General features: G+C 43.8%; 2 protein-coding genes across 2 annotated transcripts; one reads left to right on the top strand and one right to left on the bottom strand.

Annotated features, from left to right (window-relative positions):
- Positions 1 to 3,377: 3,377 nt before the first annotated feature.
- On the top strand, positions 3,378 to 12,163 carry MED4 (mediator complex subunit 4). Its single transcript, XM_082751973.1, has 7 exons — positions 3,378 to 3,479; positions 5,146 to 5,212; positions 5,551 to 5,721; positions 6,094 to 6,151; positions 7,074 to 7,160; positions 8,388 to 8,519; positions 11,377 to 12,163. The coding sequence occupies exons 1-7, from the start codon at positions 3,382 to 3,384 to the stop codon at positions 11,547 to 11,549; spliced, it is 786 nt and encodes a 261-aa protein (XP_082608099.1). The 5' UTR covers positions 3,378 to 3,381; the 3' UTR covers positions 11,550 to 12,163.
- Positions 12,164 to 15,258: 3,095 nt separating this feature from the next.
- On the bottom strand, positions 15,259 to 17,264 carry NUDT15 (nudix hydrolase 15). The gene is made up of 4 exons (XM_082756742.1): positions 17,064 to 17,264; positions 16,767 to 16,957; positions 16,364 to 16,549; positions 15,259 to 16,233 (listed from the first exon to the last, which is right to left on the bottom strand). The coding sequence occupies exons 1-3, from the start codon at positions 17,213 to 17,215 to the stop codon at positions 16,404 to 16,406; spliced, it is 489 nt and encodes a 162-aa protein (XP_082612868.1). The 5' UTR covers positions 17,216 to 17,264; the 3' UTR covers positions 15,259 to 16,233; positions 16,364 to 16,403.
- Positions 17,265 to 22,571: the final 5,307 nt, after the last annotated feature.

The following is a 22,571-nucleotide window of genomic DNA, read 5'->3' on the forward strand; positions in this document are numbered from 1 at the left end:
AGCACTTGGTGTTTGGTGTCTGGAGTATGTAAACAAGATGACAAACGGAGAGCACTGGAGCCTGGAAAATGCGCAGGCTGAAACACACACCTGAGTTGGGCTCTGCACAGCTCGACTTCTGAGGTACGGTGATCCTCCAGTCCGTGAATAATGAGGGGTTAAATCCCGGCAGTATCCTGCAACCAGAAGAATCAGAGGCGTGAATTTCACTTAACTAGGAACAAGGGAAGCATCCCTCTTGCCCTGGCTACCCTGAAGCCAATTGCTTCAACGAGCTTGAGCTCGTCAGACAGACAAGTCCACGAGAACAGTGAAGCTCTTCCACTGAACTCCTTCCCACCCGATTCGCTCTGCACTCTGTCATGTAAAGAGGAACGAGACAAAATGCATGGCTGGAGACAGATGGGGAAGGCTGCACTTTTCAGCACTGACCCGCAGTCATACTGAAATAGCCGAAACATCAAACCGCACTCTGATGGCGTGGTTTCACCAGCTGAGGCTGGGTGACCTGCCATTTTCACGGACAACACCCTCTTCCTCCCACCCCTTCTGCTCCTGGCTGCGTGCCCACGAGCAGCTTTCACTCCCTCACCCAGCAGGAAACAAACCCAACGACGACAACAGCAAAATTCATTTTTTGGGGGGCTTGTAATGGAGTCCAAGGGGCTCGTGGAAGCATATGACAAGCACCAAGGAGGATCCTAAGGGAGACTGAAAATCTGCGGCTGGAGAGGAGCCAGCAGCATCTCTGCTTCTCAGGGCTGGTGAACCATCAGATCAGCTCAGCTGCTCATGGGTCTGTACCTGTAGAAATCAGTTTGCTCTGCAGATCGTCATTAAAGGTCCATTCTGGAAGAAGACTCAAGTTAAGCAGATAAAAAAGCACTATTTTTGCTGGTGCTAACTGCTTCTTAATCATATATTCAATATACCGTTGAAAAGACCGTCTGAAATCACAGAGCTCTGAAATGTCCAATAAACTCGCTGTGCATGGAAAGATGCATTCGTGGCCACACAACATAAAATCTTCTCAGACGACTGAAGAAAATGAGGGAACAATGCTTAGTTATTCAGGAAAGGCATACGCTTTAAAGGAGCAGGGCTGGCTCAAAACCAACACAATTATGAAAAAAAGTTTACTCAGGGGAAAGAAGGCCAAAAGCACTGAAGAACTGAGGAAACAGAGGAACCAGCACGGGGGAAACAGAGGCTCTCTTGTTTTGGATGGCTGTTTCAGAAGCCTATTCAGCAAATCATCCACTTCAACCAGCGGGCCCACGGGGCAAATTTGGGGTTCAAGCCCATTTCACCCAGCCTTCCCCTTTGTCCTGAAGGACACAGCCTGAATGCCTTTCTGTGTCTCAGCACAGGGAGGCATTCCCTGATGCCTCTGCTCTCAGCCTGTCCTCCCACGTAGAGGCAGGAGCTCCAGTTCAGCCTTTGCCTGGGAACCTGCGTTTCACAGCCACTGCTGCATCCACAGGGCAAGGACTGGGGAAGGAAAGGGACACCAGAAAACTGCCAGACGTCCGTGCTGCCTCGAGGAGGTCAGCGGTCTGGGGAGAAGGATCTGCTCCAGTGAAAGCCTGGTGGCATGGGTGGGCAGGAGAAGAGCTGCTGTCAAAAGAAGTCAAAAACCCAAAGCAACAGGTTCCTGGGCACCAGGACGGAGAGGGAAAATCAGCTTGCAGGAGCCTCCTTGGCCTGTCAAGTTCTGGCATCCAATTAATGCTGCCAGCTTTAGCTCTAGGGAAACTATTCTTAAGGCCCTGAAATGTATTAGAGCTCCTTCAGGTCTAAATCATTCAGGTGCCAAAGTGAATGTGAGAAAGGAAATGATTTAGCAGAAGGATTGCTTTATTTTCTGGAGCTGCTATTTCCTTCTGTTTCTGCACCCGTACAGACGCTCTAACAAATCAGTGAAGTGGATGCACAACCAGACAGCACCACTGATTATATCCTTCCGTGAACAAAATCATTGAAATACTGGGAAAAAAAAAAAAAAAAAAGAAAAAAGAAAAATTTATTTAAAGAGTGGAACTATTTGGTGAGATTTTATCTATGTAGTTTAAGGAGAATTCCCAAACTATCTGCAATCAGGACTCTGAGGGTTGTTGTACATTGTAAATGAATTTTAAATAACTCTTGTTGGCAGAGTTATCTTCTTCTCAGGGTTGCCAAATCTCATTACTTTATCACGAATCTCATAATGCCGAATCGTTTATTCAAACCGCAATTTGAAGAACCGTTGATTAATGAGTTTCTTGCCTTTCATTTTTTTTTTCTTAATAAGTGTAAATTTCTCAGGGACATACTTATTACAGAAGGTAAAAAAGGATATTCAGAGTAAATACCAGAACAGCCAGAGATGTTATCGTTCGCCTAGTGCTTTCTCTCATCAAGGGAGAAGGGAATCTCTGTTTGCTGGCGGGTTTTGCAGCTGCCTGCTGGCAACAGAAGAATGTGGAGCCTGGGGACTCCGTGCTCTTCTGTGGAAGTGCTTACCCCTGCTACAAACCCTGGCCCCGGGCTCGTTTTCACTCCCTCAGCTGCCCTCAACCTCCCGTCTCCATGTCTTCCCATTACCAAAAGTTTCACAAACGTCAAAAATTCCACTGGCTTCACTTGCGACCCCACCCAGAGCTAGCGGCCTGTTGACAGCACCAGCCCCGATGCAGCAACATTGAAAGACACAAATGCCAAACAGTATTTTTTAATTAAAGCTCAGCTGCCGGCAGGACCGAGGGCAGGATTTGCATGTTCGCTGCCCCACTGTCCGATGACAGCACGTAGGCTTGGGTAATGGAGGCGGAGGTGCCGTTAGCCTCCCTGGGGAGGTCGTGTCTCCTCTAGGTTGTGCTTATGGGACAGAAGGCCTAGGTACGAGGTGCTCTTGGCTCTGTTCTACGTAAAGCTTGGGGTGTTGTTACATGTGCAGTGTCAGGGACTTAACTGTTCCCTTTGCATAGAGCACCTAAGGGATCTTCAGACATCAAGCCCCTCAGACACTGAGGCAAAAACGCTAAGCCGCAAGCCCTTCCTTCGCCGTTCGCTTTCTAAACCTTTAGAGCACATCTAAATCTCAGTTAGGAGGCTTTCCTGTGGAAACCCTGGACCCCAAAACGCCTCCAGCAGAGCCCCAGCTCCAGCAGAGGGCGCCCCCACACAGCCGCCACCCCCCTCCCCTCAGGGGAGCCATCGCTCCCCTCAGCCCCTTCCCGCCTCCCCTCCCCGCTGGGGCGCATGCGCCCTGCGCAGCTCCCCCCCCCTCCCCGCCTCCGGCAGCGTAATGGCGGCGGCGGCACCTCCCTCCCCGCGGGGCCGCCTTGCGCATGCGCCCTGCGCTCCTCCTCCTCCCCCCCCTCCGCCGCCGGCAGCGTAATGGCGGCGGCCGCCGCGGCGGTGGCGGGCGGCGGGGAGCGGAGCAGCACCCGGGAGCGGCTGCTGGCGGCGCTGGAGGACCTGGAGCTCTTGGCCAGGTACCGTGACCTGCCCCCGCTGCTGCCTGCTATGGGTGTGGGGACGTGGGAGGGAGCGGGGGGCGCGGGGGGCGCGGGGGGCTCGGGGTAGGCGTGTGTTCGTGCCCCCTCCCCCTCCGTTTTTTTTATTTTTCAATGCAAATCACGCTAAAGTCATAATTCGCGGTTTAAGCTTTTCTGGTCATTGCCAAGGCAGTGGTAAAGGTGATTTCGGTGCTCAGGTGGCGGTCCCGACTGCTATGAGGCCACGCTGCTAGCCCCAGCCAAGCTGGCCACCATGTTGTGTGTCCCGGCTGGCAGCGTAATTAAAACGGCTCCTTAATTACCTTCCTGCTCCCAACAAGAGCAGGAGCTTCCGAAAACTTTCCGAGGGAGCATCCCGTGCTGTCTGTGGGGCTGCCTCGCTCCCCACGGCCACCACAGGTGCCCTAAGGAAACCATGCTGCAGAGTTGCTACTGTGTTTCTAGTTAAGTTCATAATTAATTTCTAGTTATTCCAAGTTTTAGATTTTCTTGTGACGTGTGGGTTGCTGGAGAATGTCTAATCTCCTTGGAAAAAAACATGTGCTCTTTATCACAACGTTATTTTTTTCCATCTTGGTTCTACTATAATGAAGCTATAGCGAATCCAGAGCATCCCTTAGCAGTGTTTTAGGCAATCCTACTGTTGATCACCAGTGTCACAGCCCCATAGAGCTAAACAATTTTGGTGTTTAGACCAAGATACTGTTCACAGCTTTACTGGCAAGGTATTTTTTCAGACTTTTTGGAAAGTACCTGTTGTCATTTTAAGGTTATGACTCCACTACTATATTAGTCATATCTTTCTTGAGCTGCTTGCTCCTGCCCAAGCAGAGGGTCGGTGCTGTTCCAAAGGCTCTACTTTGGATAAATAAGTACTCCTGCACAGTGCTGTACTTCTGTCCATAGCCTTAGAAATCAAACACATTTGCCAAATTGATAGCAAAATGCCTTTTTGCAGCATGGTTTTGTTTATTGAATCCCCTTTGAGGTTCTCGATGGCTCTTCATAACAGTAAATGGGTACCATGAAGCAAGATCAAGAAGTTTGTTTGAGAAGCACTTCTCACCTAGCCCTAGGTTATTGCCAGTTTTTCAGTGTTTGTGTCTGTTTGATACACAGCCAATGTACCATTGTGGAAATACCTGTTTTTATAGAAGCAGTTTCACAACAAACCTAAAATGTATGAAAGCACAGACTTAACTGCTGTAAACCCAAGTGTGATATTTGCTCTGCAGTAAAAGTGGAGGAAAAACGGAGAACAAAAATAATGTTGACAAATTAAACTTTCGTGCCCTCTTGCAACAAAGGCAGTAAAAGTAGGATATGAATGCATTTTTTGTGCTGTTTTTTTTCAGCTTCTGCTTGTGTTTTATGCAGTTTGGCAAGGACTTAGCACGTTTTGAGTACAAATATACAACTACTGCATGAGCTCAAAGAACAAAAAAGAGAACGTTTTCCAGTCAGGAAACTATTCACAGAATTACTTTTAGTTGCAAAATCCCTGCCGTCACCACAATATAAAACTGTAAAATACTCAAGTACACTAATGCTTTTATAATGATATAGATACTTTGATAATATGGGGATGTGATTTACAAATAATGGCTTAGAAAATTGCATAAACACACAGTTTTGCTTTCAGGGAACTGATTGAAATTTTGGCAATTTCAAGAAACCAGAAACTTCCACAACCAGGAGAAGAGAGCCAGGTAAACTGACTTTATTAATTGTAGTTCTTTGTGTGGGTGAGCACTATGATTTACTTCTTTTTTTCCATTTTTTACTTTCTCCCTTTGTCCATGCTAGTACTCAGGCCAATAGTGATGTTGAGGCCCTACTAAAAAAGTTCTTGGTCCTCATGTTGGTGTTTGTTTGTTCATTTGTTGTGTGCTTCCTAGGTTGTTTCTGCAAAAAGAGCAAGAAATTCAGTTTCATTTTTCATGCAAACAGAAATATTCTTGTGGATGTCAGTTGTTCTTTACAGCACGATTGAGAGTATGTTGTTACTTGAGCTAATTAAAAGTTGTACAAAACTCTTGTCTAATAGATCCTGGAGCTGCTGATTCAGAGAGATGGAGAGTTTCAAGAGCTAATGAAGTTGGCAGTTGACCAGGGGAAAATCCATCACGAAATGCAGCTTTTAGAAAAGGTGGTAGAAAAGAGGGATAATGATATTCAGCAGCTGCAGAAGCAACTGAAAGAAGCAGAGCATATTCTGGTAAGTTCTTAATGATGTGTTTGCTTTTGAGCGCCTGCGTGGTGAAAAAGATGGTTCTGGAGAAGGCTGTGTTGTGTTAGTTTGAGAAGATTTAAATATTTAAAACTTTGTGAGAGCTTTAGTGTTGTTATTTTTTTTTCTTTCAGTAGTCAAATACTGTCTAGTTATCATGGTATTCAGTTTAGTTTTATAATGGTAATTTGCTTCCAAACCTACTTTATGCCTGTTTATTTTGAAAATGTTCCTTGAGTAGTTTCTCTCTCAAAATGCAATTAAATGCAACAGTTTATTCACAGAGCTGACTTCATGTAGAAATATGCAAATGAAAGATGTATTTAAGTTTTGGTTATTTCTTTTTTTCCCTACAACTAGGCAACAGCTGTTTATCAAGCAAAGGAAAAGCTGAAATCAATTGAAAAGGCAAGAAAAGGTGAGTATCCATAATACACAAACACAGATGTAAAGGAAGTTGCTAGTGAGCTCAAGTTATTTTTTTTAATATTGTCACCACAGATTTCAGATGTTTTGTCTATAAAACAAATTTCCACTTCATTATGAACCTGTAAACCATTTCAACAGAATAAAGGCAGAATGTGTTTTTCAGAAATGAATTATTTTCTGTGTCAAACGTATCTTAATATTAGACTTGAATTCAAGTTTCTTGATGCCCTTCTTGGACTGATAGTGGTGTATCTGCTTGTGTAAGCATCTTACCAAAGGCAAATTGCCTCAGTCCAAATACTTAAATAAGGGAAATGATTAGTGTGTGCTTGTATTTTGTACAATAACATTGTATATGAAAGACTGATCAGATGGTGATACTGGTTGGTATTTGTATCAATTACTGCTACTCTGTGGCTCTTGCCAAGCTAGACTGAGTTCTAGTCTCCTTTACAGTATCTTTTATCATTTTTGTCATTTTTCTTCTAAAAAATCAAGGATTTTCATAAAGATTTAGTTACCTGTAATATAGATGCATTTGTTAAGTAAGGTCTGCTACACGTATAATCTACAATTATCAAAAAAAGAAATTTTAATTACTACAGAAAGTTTCATAACAGAAGTGCTGAATTGCACCATGAAAGAGGTTAGTTTGTGTTTTTTCACTGGGTTGGAGAGCAGTCAGTTGGCATGGAAAGCGTACTGAACTCGTGGCTGAAAAGTCAGTTCACTGCAACTCTCGTTCTTGTGTAGCCCATGCACTCTTAGCAGCCATTGCATTCGAAGAACACTCTTGATGTTTGGCAAAATGACACTTCCAATGTTTTCAATATGACAGTATCCAATGTTCTGAAATAACTGAAGAGTGCAGTCTCTTAAAAAATACAGTGACTTTCTTTGCCTTCTTCCAGGTGCCATTTCATCTGAAGAAATAATTAAATATGCCCATAGGATCAGTGCTAGCAATGCTGTTTGTGCCCCGCTCACATGGGTACCAGGTAAATAACGTTTATTTCTGATAATTTTTTTTAATAACAAAGCATGGTTGGTATTTGACCTTACAGTGTTTTTAACATAATGCAATTTCTCACCACTGTATCTATTTTTTACAGAGGATGTTAGTAATCAGTGGAGACAGAAGTAGGGCTTTCATTGTGTTAGGTAATATTATGTAAGCTTTGGAATGCACCCACCCTGTCTAAAATGTTGTTTTTTCAATACTTGTCACAGAATTATAGGATAGTTTGGGTTGGAAAGGATGTTAAAGACCACCTAATTCCACCCACCACTGCCATAGGGACAGTAGGTGGGGACACCACCTTCTAGACCAGGTTGCCCAAAGCCCCATCCAGCCTGTCCTTGAACACCTCCAGGGATGGGGCATCCACAGCTTCTCTGGGCAACTTGTTCAGTGCCTCACCATCCTCTGAGTGAAGAATTTCTTAGAACCAATGTAAATCTCCAGTGTTCCAGTTTAAAATCATTAACTGTTGTCCTATCACTATATGTCCTTGTAAAAGTCACTCTCCATCTTTCTTAAAAGCTCACTGTAAGTACTGGAAGGCTGCCAGAAGGTCTCCCTAGAGACCGTCTCTTCTCTAGGCAAAACATCCCCAGCTCTCTCAGCTTTTCTTCATAGGAGAGATGCTGCAGCCCTCTGATTTTTTCTGTGGCCCTCCTCTAGGCATGCTCTAACAGGTCCCTGTTGTGTTTTTTATGTTGAGTGTCCCCAGAGCTGAACGAAGCACTCCGGGTGGAGTTTCTCAAGAGCAGAGCAGAGAGGGAGAATCACCTCCCTCACCCTGCTGGCCATGCTGCTTTTGATGCAGCCCAGGATACAGTTGGCTTCCTGGGCTGCAAGTGCTCACTGAAAAATTGGATGTGAGCTGACAGCCAAGAGCACCCTACAGTTCTCCTCAGGGCTGCTGTCAATCTGTTCATCCCCTGTCCTTGTTATTTAGCTGTCAAGTAGCAGAGACACCAAAGTGATCTTCTAAATGTGGATTATTTTTTAAAATGTACTTTAAATTCTTAAATCCTTGTTCATTGCCAGGTGCCAGTGAACAAGGAAAGTCTTGTATTTTAACAGAATATGGGTGATGCTCGTTGCTGATTCAACCTGAGTACTTTTTTTTTTTTTTTTTTTTAATCAGGAAACTAGGCATTGAAGAGAGAAAAATAACGTGAGCAAGGCAATTATTAATTTTTTTTTTTTTCTTTTCAAGGGGACCCACGTAGGCCCTATCCTACAGATCTAGAAATGAGGAGTGGCCTCTTGGGTCAGATGAACAACCCATCCACTAATGGGGTTAATGGACACTTACCAGGGGATGCCCTTGCAGCTGGCAGACTGCCAGGTAAGGAAAAAAAGGCTTCTCTTATATTAATGTCAGAACAAACGTTACTTAGCAGTGGCAAATCAGAGTTAAAATAACAAAAATTATGGCCAACGTTGTTCTGTAGCAGTGAAGGGCTAGTCAATGGAGTTAACAGAAGTTACATCATCTTATTTCATGCTAAATCATACTGCAGACACTAGAGCTAAGTCAATATAAACAAAACTCGGTGTTCTTTCAAGTCTCTTGCTCTAGGTTGCTGTAAACTAAATGATATCAAATCACATCAAAAAGAAGTGTTTCCGAAGCAACCTTGTCTTAGCGATGACAATAAAATTGTGAAAGCTGTATTCAGAAGACAGGAGGTTTATTGTCATCCCCTGGTTTCCTTTAATTTACACTCTGCATAGCAAGAATGGTTAGAATTTCTGGATTGAAAAGCCATTGGCAAGGACTGCTGGTGAGGCAGTGCCCTGGGTGTAGGAATTAAGATTTGATTTGTTAATTGCTTAGGGCATTGCCTAGGGCATTTTCAGTGACTTTGGTGGGATTCATTCATTTATGTGATAATATAATTTAATGGTAAATGACAGTAGCTTAATGAAGAATTCAGTAGTTCTGTTGCTTTGCAGCGTTAAGTTACAAGGGGTAGACTAAATTGTGGAAAAATTCTTAGTTTGGATTCGGAGGAGATGTGTAACAGTTCTTACTGTCTGATAAGCCTGTTGCAGGTGTTATGAAAAGCTTGTTTTCAAAAATTACACAAAAAATACTAAAAAACCAAAAACAAAACAACAAACAAACAAAAAACCCCACAAACAACAGAAATGCCTATATTGCAACTCCACTGGAGAAACAATAAACTTGGGAGTTTATGTTTCCAGTCACCTAATCCTCATGTCACCTCTTAGAAAGTCAGTTGAAGTTCTGCATCATCTCCCTTTCTAAATCCCTGGCCCTGGATACAATAGGGAAATCTGTAGGATTCAAGTCAGTGAACTGAGGAGAAGGAACAGGGCCCTGAAGTCTCCTCACAGTAACCCGTCAGGGAAGTGCTGGAGATGGGTCTGTGGTCAGAGGTGTCAAGATTGTGTCTTGTAGCATGCTGTAATTTGGACGTTTCCCTAAATTTTAGCAGAGCCCATTTTGGCTGGCTCCTCTGTGTTATGTCAGACTTGCTCTTTTTGTTTGAGTGTCGTCTCTGTTAGAACTGAAAGCTCACTCCTTTGGGCTTCTTCTTGAGAGGCTGGAAAAAGTGGGATTTGAACTCAAGGAAAGGAGTTGATTGAATCTGGGTCTCCTGTGTCAGGGGAAATCCTCTAATTACCAGACTGTCAGGTAAGAGGGAAAAACCTCAATTTAAAAGAAAGAGACTGACACAGCATTTTGTGTAGGGATCCTGAATCTGCTGGTGTGTGGCGGGCGTGTCCTGAGAAGACTAAATTCCATAATTAGCACTTTCAGAGACTTCTACAGAGAAATGCCCAGTTGCTGAGTCCTTAATGAGCCTGTGAGCCAGCCACTGGGCTGCTGGGTATCCTCACAACTCCGAGGCTGTTCAGTACACACTTTTGACCAGGTTTAGTGATACTTCAATTCTGGTGCTGAAAACATGGCCAGAGGATGTAAACCCTCAGTTTACTGTCTCAGCTGGTATAAGTGAAGTTGGCTAATGTCACAGCTGGGTTAAAACCACCTGGTGCCACTGTCAGTCTTCCTAAAGCAGGCAGAGAACTGGCATATAGTCTGTGTTGTGGCCTTACATCTGGTGGTAAGTCAGATTTGTGCGGTGAGATAATGCAGGCATGCACACATTTTGTACTAGGGGACTGTGGTTGTAGCACCAGACGTGGAATCTCAGGTGTCTGGAGGCTTCAAGGTCAGAAGCCACTCTTGTGTGCAAAGTAAGTTTACTGTATGCGACCTCCTGCCTTGGCACGGCCCTCCCTTTCTGTCCTGAAAGTCTCGTTTGGGTGGGTTTTTGTTCAGTTTTGACTCTAATCATCTGTAATTCCTTCTGTAAGGAAGAGCTACCTGCTTTCTTCCATGGGATAGAGTTTAGCTATGTTGACTGGCAGTGAGAGGAGCTGAAACACAGCAGTAGGAGCGTTGAATAAAAGGAAGGGAGCAGAAATAGCATACTGATGCATGCTGTGGCTTTGAAGAGGGAGGTATTTGGGGTGCGAGGAAGGGAGAGATTAAGAAAGCGTTGCAGGGGGAGGGATTCCCTTTACATTCGTGAGGAGTACAGGATAAGGAGGGCTTTGGAAGTAGGAGATGAGAAGAAATAGATTTGAAAGAAGTCAGACAACTGAGGTTGTGCTGGCTGGGGTGCCATGGGGCATTCCTCACTGACTGGCCCTGGTTTTGTTATAGGACTGTCTTCTCCTTGGTGCACCATATTTGCTGTTGGAAAAAGAATAACCAAAGGTGTTTGACCCAAATTCAGGCAAAACCTTTAAGTCTAAATTTCTGTGATCTGCCTTACTTTTTTTTTTTTATTTAATATTTTCATCTATTTTTGCATACTGACAGGGTGGCCATTTTCATTACTGCTGGTGCTTGTGCCTGTTAAGTCAGCTCTTATAGAGCTTTTCATCTTCAAAGCACCGTTTGAATATTACTGTTTTGATGTGGAGTGATGAGAGATTGAGCCACTTACAAAAATGGGCCACTCTGGCAGAAAAGGCTTTTACGGAGATAGAATGGCTCCACCATGAGATATTTTCCAGGTGTTACTTGAGTGTTTCAACTGTCCAAAAATCAGTCATGTTTTTAAGATTTAATTTTAATTTTACACTGGAGTTCTGTTTTTGATTTGTAGACGTACAAAGCTGATATTTGATTATATTTGATTGACTTTGCCCCTTGTTTCCAGACGTGCTTGCTCCTCAGTATCCTTGGCAGTCAAGCGATATGTCGATGAACATGCTACCTCCTAATCACAGTAATGACTTCATGTTGGAGCCTCCAGGACACAATAAAGAGAACGAAGATGATGTAGAAGTTATGTCAACAGACTCCTCGAGCAGCAGCAGTGACTCAGACTAGGTGCAGAGGGACAGTATCCCTACTAGACCTTTCCTGTGGTGAAGGTAGGTTGGATGCTGTTAGTCACAGACTGCAATACCCTTCAGTTTTGCTGGCAGTCCCGTGCAAGGAGAAGATGCAGCTGGCTCAAAAAAGGAAGGGTGACTGATCTAAAACCACGAACTTGAGATTTTTTTCCCCCATTAGATGCTCAAGTAAAATGGGAGCTTTCTGCTGGAGGAGTGATGTCAAATTTCCAGTGATTATGTAAATGTGTGAATGTGTATGTATGCAAGAGATGGGCACATGTATATAAATATTTACTATATGTTAGGTGATAAAAGTTCCTGGGAAAAAAGGTGTAAGGGGAATCCCCTTGTATGTTTGTTAGTAACTTCACTCTTTTGATGATAGCCTTTTCTACGGCACAAAAATGAGGCATAAAATTTGTAATTTTAATATCTTTTTTGTTACTGCTGAAATCCATGTTCTTGATCGTCTACTGTGTTCTGAGAACAAAAACACGGCAGCAAGGTGCAAAAAAAAGTTTGTAATTATTGTAATATATAATGAATGGTTTGTCATAAATAAACTCACCTTTGATGCTACTTTGTTGCATTTTGCTAACTTTGATCTCAGATGTGGTAACTTCATTAGTCAGCACATTTTGTGCCAGCATTTTTTTGATTTCTGATTGAGTTTCAGAAGTTTGTACTCCATTTTCCCCTTTGCAAAGTGCCGCGTCAGTATTAGAAGCAGCTGAGCAGTCAGCAGCTGAAAGCCTCTTTTCCAGCTGAGCTTATTGAGTACACACCTAAAAGTGTGGATCCTGAGGCAGTGATGTGACATGCCAGTTTGCAAGACCTCACTGATACTGTGGTTGGGCATCCTGGAGATGGTGTATTGGGTTTATATGGTAAGGTTTTGGTAGTGGAGGGCCTCAGGGGTGGCCTTTGTGAGAAGAATCAAGCAGGAGGTGCTCCAGGCAGGCAGCAGCAGTTCCCCTGCGGCCTGTGGAGAGGCCCCTGGTGGAGCAGGCTGTCCCCCTGCAGCCCATGGGTCCCACATGGAGCAGATCTCCACGCTGCAGCCCCCACATGGGTGGAGGAGCCCCCGGTGGAGCAGGTGGATGTGGCCTGGAGGAGGCTGTGGCCCATGGAGAGCCCCCGCAGGAGCAGGCCCCGGGCCGGAGCTGCAGCCTGTGGAGAGGAGCCCACACAGGAGCAGGGGGCTGTGGGGGGGAGCTGCTGAGTCTGTTTTGCCTGAGATGGTAATTGTTGAGTGATCTCCCTGTCCTTAACTCAACCCTTGAGCCCTTTCCATCGTATTTTCTCCCCCCTTTCCCTTTGCAGCAGGTGAGTGAGAGAGCGGTAGTGGTGGAACCGTGCTGCCCAGCTGAGTAAAACCACCACAGATGATGTGCTTTGGGGCACGCTGCAGGTTCAGCTACTTTCAATTTGAAGTACTCACAGATTCTTTATTCTTGTCACCTATAATTTTTTTGCAGTTCTTAGAAGCTATTTTGTTTCCCTCAGCTGTACTTCCTGTCTCAGCTATAGCGTTCTTTCATCTTTCCAGAGTCACTTCCCTTGGCTTTCCTTTCCTTGTTCTGTTTTGCTTAGGGAGTCATGATGACAGCCACTTTTATTTTTCTGATTTTATCAGAAAGTTACTTATGCAAACTGTTGCTCGTGCCAGTTAGAGGTTTCTCCCCTGCAACAAGGCTACCAGATGCACAGATGAGAATTATCTCTTACTTTTTTTATACTACTTGCAGGAAATTCTGGTAATCAAGTCTGTTCTTATTTGTTTAGGCAGTCTTCAGTGATGTCAGTAATGCTACCAGACAACTGACATATGTACAAGTCCCATGGGGATGTAGAAATGAAAACGACCTCTTCAGTTAGGTTCAGTCACATAACATTGGACAGTGTTTTTTGTTTTAAAAGGGAGATGGGGGAATTTGGTTTTGTCTTAGCTACTCCTTTTGAAAATATTTTCAATTTCTAAGATTGCACCTCTATTTTGCAGTCTAAAGTGATGCATATACATAGATATTTTGACTTTTATGCCAGTTTCATCTTTTTCCTCTTTGGTGTTTACTCCTCCCATGTCTCTATAGGGTAACTATTTCCCCTTTAATATATGTTAATCCAAATGTGCTTGGCCTTCCTTAATTACCCTAATTAACCTTGCTTATCCCCATTCTACCTCAAATTTTTTCTTAAACGTGCATGATCAAAATCATACATAATATTGCTGCTTTATACTGTGGAATTAATGTTTTCTTCTAAAGGCACCTCCTTTAACACGTTACAGCACAGCCACAGCTCACCATCTTCTTTAGAAGCAGTTTTTTCTTGGAATGAAATTCAAATAGAAATAATTAATACTTGTGGGAAGTGTTGTATACAGTCAACCCGAAAAGTCTGATATGTCCATATGTGATTTGCTAACTGAAATACTGTGAAGTTAGATGATTGTTTGCAGATACAAATAAGAAGGAACAGAAGCAAGACTCTCAAGAAATGACTACACGTTTTCCTGGGTTGTTTATTAAAGGATTAAATGGGACCAGTGAGTTACATTTAAGAAGTAGGTAAGAAGTCAGCTCTTCCCACTGGCCACTTCAGTACATAAAATGAGACTTGTCTGTTAGATTGCATCCTAGATAAACAGTTTCATTGCATCAGTGCTCCAAACTATGTACTTACTCTTCAGCAGCATTTTTCTGGAAGGTGGGTAACTAATGCCACAGCTCAGGTGAATTCTGTCTATGACAAGCAATGTAACAAACCTCAAAGGTTTAATTGGCATGTTGTTACTCACTTGCTTAAATATACCAAAAATCTAATTAAACCTAGAATTTAATTGAAAGGAGGAAGTCTGAAGAGCTAGAAAGACCAAGCATCAAATTTTTGGGTGTGTGGGAGGGTGTGTGGTGCGGGAAGGACAGATGCAAAATGCATTCAGAACGAGGCAAGTCGGGGATTGTTGACAACTGATTGTGGTAATGTGCTGTCATTTAATCAGGCCGCTTAGCAAGGATACAGTAATTGACATATGGAGATGTTATCTGTCCTAATTTCAGAAACTTCTTGCCTGTTTACAACACATGGAGTGAATATAGTCATTAACTGTAACAAAATATTTTTTGCAATACAAACGATTTTACAGTGACCTGTGTTTTCCCATCAGGACTTAGATACCTTTTAAAATTTAAAACAGCACTAAATTGTTTGAATTACTATTTTTTTTTCCATTATTCTTTGGGACAGATGGGCTGGACATCTGTCGACTCTTCCTACAGCCTCTTTGTTGACAGCTGAATAGAATAATTTTCAGTGTACATTAAGTTGCTTTTGGGAAGAAAATCTCCGCTTTTGAATTCAACATAAAAAATGTTCTGTACAAAGATAGGGCTGTGAAGAAAGTTTCACTGATATCTTCCATTTCAAAACTGCTTTTTAACCACAGCTACTTTCTTAGCTTCACGATGTATCTGTTGGAAGGGAAGTTGCCCATAGTTAATGCTTTGAATTCAACACAGGAGCCTTGCAATCATCATCAGCACCCTTATACTTTGTATCACTCTGCCTGTTTCACAGGGGAAAAACTTTCTTAAGTGGAGATGGCTCTGTAAAGTAAGGAAAAGCTTCAAGCATGCAATCTCATTTCCTTTAAGAATTGACGAGTCAATTCACAATTTCAGACAATTTTAATCTTCCAATATTGTGTTTATTTAAAAGAAATTAAATGCATCTCAGATCATTTTTACAATGAGTATATTTAAAGGAAAAAATGGTCTAAAAGAACCCTAAAGAGAAAAAGATGAAAGCAATTCTGATTTTTTATTTGTAGTCCATCCTTACCCTAAAATTAATGGCTGAAATCCTAATGACCAGATAGAAAGGAATCAAATTGTGTTAGATGGTAGAAAAATAACATTCAAATTCATTGGTTTTGTGTGTGTATGTACATATGTCCCTTCATTCTCTACCAATTTAATCATCTGTTCATATCATACTGAAAATTAAGAATTCTATCAAACTGCAGTAGCTGTAAAGAATGACACCCAACCGTGCTGCATAATAGCAACAACCTTCTTCAGCAAAGAAGTGCACCTGTCTGACGTAGTTACAGCTATAAATGAGATTAGTTTTCACAGTGTTAGTTACATCAGCCTGGCAGAACACTGTAGGCACCTCTCCAGTAAGGTGTTAAGTTCTATGGGCAGAAGTGAACATCAACCACAGATATCTTTAACGCTTCTGCAGATGAATTCTCATGTCACTGAGGTTGCCAACAGCCCTCTGTGATGAAAGGCGGTGGCAGGAAGGGTCAGAGAATCTTCATTCCCTACCAGCCAGGGCAACTTTTTTGTGTTTATAATACTGTGCTTTTCAACTGTCTGCATGAAAACAAGGTATTCTCTGGAAAATGGGATTTTTCTTCAGTATGGATGTTGACAGTATGTTAACTGAAGTCAGGAAACAAGGCCAAATTTAGAAATTGGTCCAAGATTTATAATGAGAGGAAAGCAGCGCGATGTACCACGCAGCTTTACGCAGAAAGCAGGACAGTGGCTTAAATCACCTTCATTTAGGCACGATGCTGTAACCGTTCCCAAGCTTCTCCAAAGGGTTTGGGTGACTTCCAAAGGGCTATCCATCTCCATGAAGACGTACCAGACAAAACATGATGACTTTTATAGAAAATAAAGCATTAATCATTAACAATGTTTGTTGAATTGCGCTCCCTCAAGGAATGACGACAGGGGTGGATGGGCTGGAATGCTGGGCCGTTTTTGGGTTTACTAAGGGTGCCGTTTTCACCTGGGTGATGCTAGTGTGGTAAAGATGAAGCAGCTCCGTCCTACGCCAGCTGGTGGCTGCCCGTGTACCCCTGCAGGTGACCCAGCTCCTCGCTGAAAGGGTTGTAGCCCTGCTCCCTCAAGCACCGCAGCGCCCAGAACAGCTGCTCCGCGGGGGGGAACTCATCCCACTTCACCCATTCCCATCCTGTAGAAAAAAAAAATAATAAAAAAAATAAAAATAATAAAAAAAAAAAAATAAATGAGCAAAAGGGAAGGGATGCAGGGAGGGAGGGGTGTGCACCCCCAGCGCGCCAACTCGCGGTGGCCACGCCCACTCCGCACGCCCACGCCCACTCAGAGTAGCCACGCCCACCCCGCGTGGCCACGCCCCCTATATAAAGCCCCGCCCCCGCCCCTCTCACCCTCATTCTTGTCCGGCTCGCTGTTGCGCGGCTCCGCCCCCGGCTCCGCCTCCCCCTTCATCAGCACGGTGACGTAGTGGTAGCCGGCGGCCGGGCAGGCGGCGTTGACGGCGGAGGCGAAGCGCAGGTTGCGCAGGCGCAGCGCCGCCTCCTCCCGCGCCTCGCGGGCGGCGCACTCGGCCAGGCTCTCCCTGAGGGGGGAACCGGGGAGGGGAGCCGTGAAGATGGCGGCGGCGGCTCCCTCATGAAGGGGCCGTGCCCGTGCCCGCCCTCCGCCGGCTCCCCGCCGCCCCCTACCCGAACTCGAGGTGGCCGCCGGGCAGCTGGTACATGCCGCCGCCCAGCCGGCCCTTCCTCTTGCCCAGCAGCACGCAGCCGGGGTGCGCCGGGCTGGTGATCACCACCCCGACGCCGACGCCCGGCCGCGGGGGTTGAGCCGCGTCGCCCATGGGAGCAGTGAGGGGAGGGGGGGAGAAGATGGCGACCTTCCTCCTCCTCCTCTTCCTCCTCCTCCTCTACCACCTCCTCCTCCTGGGTGCACGCATGCGCTCCCCCACATGGAGGGGCGAAGCTCCCTGAGGCGGAGCCTGCTCACGGCCACCCCTCGGCTTCCTCCTCCTCACGGATCAAGGACGGGGAGTTGAGGAGCAAAAAACGCTTAAAAAGCTTCCCAGGCAGGCAAACAGGGGCTTTCCTAAAACAAACGTGAAAATCCCACGTGCATACACATCCACCTACTACAATCAGTGCCAAATATTCTCCAATTCAAGATCTGGACGAAATGAAGTGGCTTGATACATGAGCCCATGGTTTCAACTGGACGAGAGTCAATTAGAAATTGTTTAAAACAAAATTACTACCATAGCTAGGCAGAATAACAGTTCCTTACTAATAAAATTGAAGAAGAAATCAAAATCTGTTCATGCAAACACTTTTACCTTCGTTTTCCCTTTTTTTTCTTCCAGAAAGACTATACAGCATATAAGAAAAAAATATGTATTTATTTAACTTATCTATTTAACTTATGTTTCTTACAAACAACTGCAATATTCACCAGGCTAAGATTTCCCCCTTCACCAGCCTATTTATCACATCAAGGATATGAAGTACTTTATCTTTGCAGGACTTCAACATATATACATACATATATACATATATACACATATATATATATATTTTTTTTTTGGTAAGGTTTTGAAATTCATTTCTATAGATACATTTTTATTTATTTATGAAGGTCATGCAGCCAAATTGACTGAAAATTGGTCACTACTTTTAGTGGGATTTGTTTAGTTGCCAGAACTGGATCAGTCTGGCATCAAGCGAGTCCCCGTGTTGGCATGCTGGAAATGTCAGGAGTATGTGGCTGGGTTGTCCTAGAAGTAAGGCTGCCCTTTAACAGCAGTTGGCTCTTTTATTTAGCTGTAATATTTGTTTAGCCCACACACTGAATGACAGGCATTAGTACATTAATAGTAATAATTAAAAAACTGGGCAAAGTCCCAAGCTAAGTGGCTTTGTAAACTAAGCTCATTCATTTATATCTTGTCTTCCAGTACAACTTGAGTGTTTTATTCTCCAGGTTAAATGTCAGTCAGCTATGTCATTTGCGTGTTGACAAGATGATAATCTTAAAAAAAAAGACTCCTCCATTAAGCTCATTCTGTTAGAGTATATTAAAACACCAGCACTACATCAACAAGAATCAAAACAGTATTTGTGTCAAATGTCAACCATTTTCATGTATCTTACTCCAAGCACCATTTACGAATGAGTTTGAGGATGGCCCACTACCATTCTGCTCATACCATTTAGCCTATAAAAAAATACTTGTATGTTTCTTATGCTTGTTGGAATGGTAGCAGGATGCCATTTCTTATAAATATTTTATTATATGTGTAACATATATAAAACCAAAACAAAACAAAATCAACACAGAATCACAGAGTGATTTAGGTTGGAAGGGACTTTAAAGATCATCTAGTTCTGATTGCCCTGGCCCAGATGCAGCACCTTGCACTTGGCCTTGTTGAACCTCGAGGTTCACACAGGCCCATCTCTCAAGCCTTCCCAGGTCCCTCTGGATGGCATCCCGTCCCTCCAGCATGTCGACCACACCACTCAGCTTGGCGCCATCAGGAAATGTGCTGAAGGTGCACTCGATCCCACTGTCCATGTCACTGACAAAGATGTTAAACAGCACCAGTCCCAGTACTGACCCCTGAGGAACACCACTCGTCACTGATCTCCAGCTGGACATTGAGACGTTGACTGCAATTCTTCAAGTGCAACCATCCAGCCAATTCCTTCCCCACAGAGTGGTCCATCCATCAAATCCACGTCTCCAATTTAGAGACAAGGATGTTGTGTGGGACAGTGTCAAAAGTCCTTATAAACATCTGTAGTATTTGTCATTGTCCTTATAAACAATTGGATTATTTGTCAGTGAGCTAAGATTTCCCACTTCCCTCTAGCAGTCTATTGATCACAGGGAGGACATGTCCTTTCCTTTGCAGGGCTTCAAAACAGATTTTTTTGGGGGAATTTTTGGAAATAGAAACAAACAAACAAACAAACAAACAAAAACAACTGGGGTTTTACACAGATCGTGCAAGAAGTATAGAACGGTACTTATAAGTGTGATGGTGAACGGACATCCACTGTATAAAAGAGGTGAGAACAAACCAAGAATAAGAAAGTCAAAATGCATCTTCTACCTTACATAATATGTAGAAAAGCTTGCAAGACTATGATTTACATGCTCTTGCAATCTTGTTTATTAATACTTCACCTGACAGTACTTCTGTGCACTATATAGCTAAAACTGTATTTAAACCAGCATGGGTCTGCGCTACTATTGAAAGAGGCACCTGGTTTTCAGGCCCAAGCACGTGTTCCGTGTTCCTCATACTGGTACTGTTAGGGAAGTGGCTGTGCAGTGAATCGGATGAGTGAACTAATCTGGCTGCCAAAAAAATCCCATTTTGGTGAAATTGTTTTTCAGCATGCTTTGGGCAGCACAAGGAGGGGATAGAATAGAGTAGATCAGATTAAACATAGCAGGAAGCCAAACCTAACTCAGCAAACTGTGAAAAAAAAAAAAAAAAAAAAAAAAAAAGACTATTATTTAACAGGATTGGTTCCCTGATATGATTTACAGCTCAGGTACATGAATGATTGAATTGGCACAGAGAGTTCGAGCAGCTGGGAACAAGAATGATGGAACTAACCATGTTAGTGACAGGCAAGATTTATGTCGGATTGAAATGACTATGCAGCCGTTCCTTAAGAGTGCACATACAGAAACCGAGTCAGAAAAGCACACACTGTACAGAACAGAAATCATCCATCTTCCTGAGACTCTCACGCGTGCGGTTCCCTAGCTGTGGAATTTACTATATGTTCACATTCGCTTAGCAGAAGTATGACCTGGAAGGCAGAGGGATTATGTTTAAAAGTTTTACATTGCAAAGCTGGCACTGAGCAGCTGGGTGGAATGTAACAGCAGTGCCTTACATCAGAGTCCTCCCAGCAGGCTGAAACATAAGCTTGAAAGATGTGTGAAGTCTCCCTCACTTGCGTTCAAGTAGATAGTTGTTATCCTGAAATTATATATATTATACATAATTAAAATGTAACGTGGTTAACTGTTTCATCACTAGTACTGTATCAGAAATATTTCAGTGTTTATTCCATAATCTTGACATCTCATCACACTTCTACTGAATTGTCATCTTTTAGCCTTAGATAAATCATCCCTTACTGTCATGCTGCACCTTGATAGAAATTAGCACCAAAACTTAGGAAATATTTGGTACCTTCTTTTTAAGTTGAAACATAACTAAGCTCCTATCACATGCAAATCATAAAATCCTGTACTTTATATGGGTGAACAATTGCCTGATGGATCTGGCCCAAAGGGTTATAGTAAATGGGGTTATGTCAGGCCAGCAGCCAGTCACCGGTGAGCCTCCTCAGGGCTCCATTCTGGTGCCAGTTCTCTTCAATGTTTTTATAAATGACTCGGGTGCAGGACTGGAATGCATACTAAGCAAGTTCGCAGATGATACTAAATTAGGAGGAGCTGCTGACTCCCTGAGGGTAGAGAGGCCTTGCAGAGAACTTGGCAAATCAGCGGGCTGGGCAATCACCAGCCACATGAAGGTTAACAAGCGCTGGGTTCTGCAGCTGGGACGGGACAACCCTGGGTGCCACAGGGTAAGGAGGGCACAAAGCTGTCAGTGCCCAAAGGAGCGGCTGAGGTCCCTGGGTTTGCTCAGCCCCGAGCAGAGCAGGCTGAGGGGAGGCCTCATGGCGGCCTGCAGCTCCCTCACGAGGGGAGCGGAGGGGCAGGCGCTGAGCTCTGCTCTCTGGGGACAGCGACAGGACCCGAGGGAACGGCATGGAGCTGGGACAGGGCAGGGTCAGGCTGGGGGTTAGGGAAAGGGTCTGCACCCAGAGGGTGGGCAGGCACTGGGACAGGCTCCCCAGGGCAGTGGTCATGGCACTGAGCCTGCTGGAGTTCCAGAAGTGTTTGGACAGTGCTCTCAGACACAGGGTCTGATTTTTGGGTGGTTCTGTGTGGAGCCAGGAGTTGGACTCAATGATCCTTGTGGGTCCCTTCCAACTTGGGATATTCTGTGGTTCTGGGGTATTACTGTGCAGAGAGTTGGCTCCCACCTAATACAGCAGCGAGAGCAGTCCTTTAATTTGGGAACTTGAATGAGTCTCCTGGAGACTTACTTTGATCTGCTATTGCAGAGTGATAGGATGAGAGGCAGTGAGAGTAGTAGAGCACCACAGCAGGTTGTTCAGAGAGGCTGCACAATCTCTGACCTTGGAGATACCGAAAACTCGACTGGACACAGCCATGAGTGATCTGCTTGAAGTTGGCCCTGCTTTAAGCAAGGAGTGCCATGAGGGGAGTGGAAGGGGTTGGAGCAGATGGCCATTCCAACCTAAATTATTGTGTAATTCTACTCTGGCAACAGATAAGATTTCTTCTGAAAAACTTACGTACTCAGTACTTGCAAAAATACAGAAAATCAGGAAAAGGTCTGCACTTTTGGATTTAAATAATGATTTCACCTGTCAGAACTGGGAGGTAGTTTTGCCTCACAGATGAAAAATCGGGACTATGCCCTTGCCATGCTCAGTATAAGCAGGTGCATTTAACTCACCTTCAGAAGTGAGTATTCAGTCAAAAAAAACTCCTCACACAGTCTGTAAAGCTGAGAAGTGATCTAATAACCTATAATCAGCTGCCTCCAAGAGATGGTGATGATGAGAGAGTACCTGATATCCATGTTTATTAGAATTTCATGATCGGCGTTTTTCCTTTTTTTTCCCCCAAGCTTGCTATCTTAAAAACATGAAATTGCACGAAAGACACACATTATAGTAAACGGGTTGCAAAGCTTTATACTTGAAAGTGCCCATGCCAATGTTACCTATATGTTTAATTTCTTGTATATGGGAGTCCAAAAGTAAAATAGTAGCTGCTGTGGGCAAAACAAGCAGAGAAACCAAATGGAATTTGTTGTTGTTGCCTTTTCCATTTAGATTCAATCATTAAATTGTCCTGATTCAACAAGCATAAATGTTTCTACCATGGTTATAAGTTGAGTTTTGCACGAAGCTGGCAATCTTTTCTTGGGTTATTGTGCAATAAGTGCTTTGGAGATTTTAGATAAAACAGGATTCTCCACTAGAGTCTAGTTCTACATCAGTAAAGCAATCCTTGCTCTTTGCTCTCGCAGAAGAGAACCCAGATCCTTCCAAGATATATCAGAACACTTTATTATT

This window comes from Aythya marila (assembly GCF_965140915.1).
Source record: "Aythya marila genome assembly, chromosome: 1".
Classification (NCBI taxonomy): domain Eukaryota; kingdom Metazoa; phylum Chordata; class Aves; order Anseriformes; family Anatidae; genus Aythya; species Aythya marila.

What these genes read in the sequence shown, in the direction of transcription:
- MED4 (XM_082751973.1), top strand. Translation starts at nt 3,382, where the DNA reads ATGGCGGCGGCCGCCGCGGCGGTGGCGGGCGGCGGGGAGCGGAGCAGC. An exon ending in GACCTGGAGCTCTTGGCCAG is followed by an intron (nt 3,480 to 5,145) that starts GTACCGTGACCT and finishes TTTTGCTTTCAG; the next exon opens with GGAACTGATTGAAATTTTGG. An exon ending in AATTGAAAAGGCAAGAAAAG is followed by an intron (nt 6,152 to 7,073) that starts GTGAGTATCCAT and finishes GCCTTCTTCCAG; the next exon opens with GTGCCATTTCATCTGAAGAA.
- NUDT15 (XM_082756742.1), bottom strand. Translation starts at nt 17,215, where the DNA reads ATGGGCGACGCGGCTCAACCCCCGCGGCCGGGCGTCGGCGTCGGGGTG. An exon ending in GGCGGCCACCTCGAGTTCGG is followed by an intron (nt 16,958 to 17,063) that starts GTAGGGGGCGGC and finishes TTCCCCCCTCAG; the next exon opens with GGAGAGCCTGGCCGAGTGCG. An exon ending in CGAGCCGGACAAGAATGAGG is followed by an intron (nt 16,550 to 16,766) that starts GTGAGAGGGGCG and finishes TTTTTTCTACAG; the next exon opens with GATGGGAATGGGTGAAGTGG.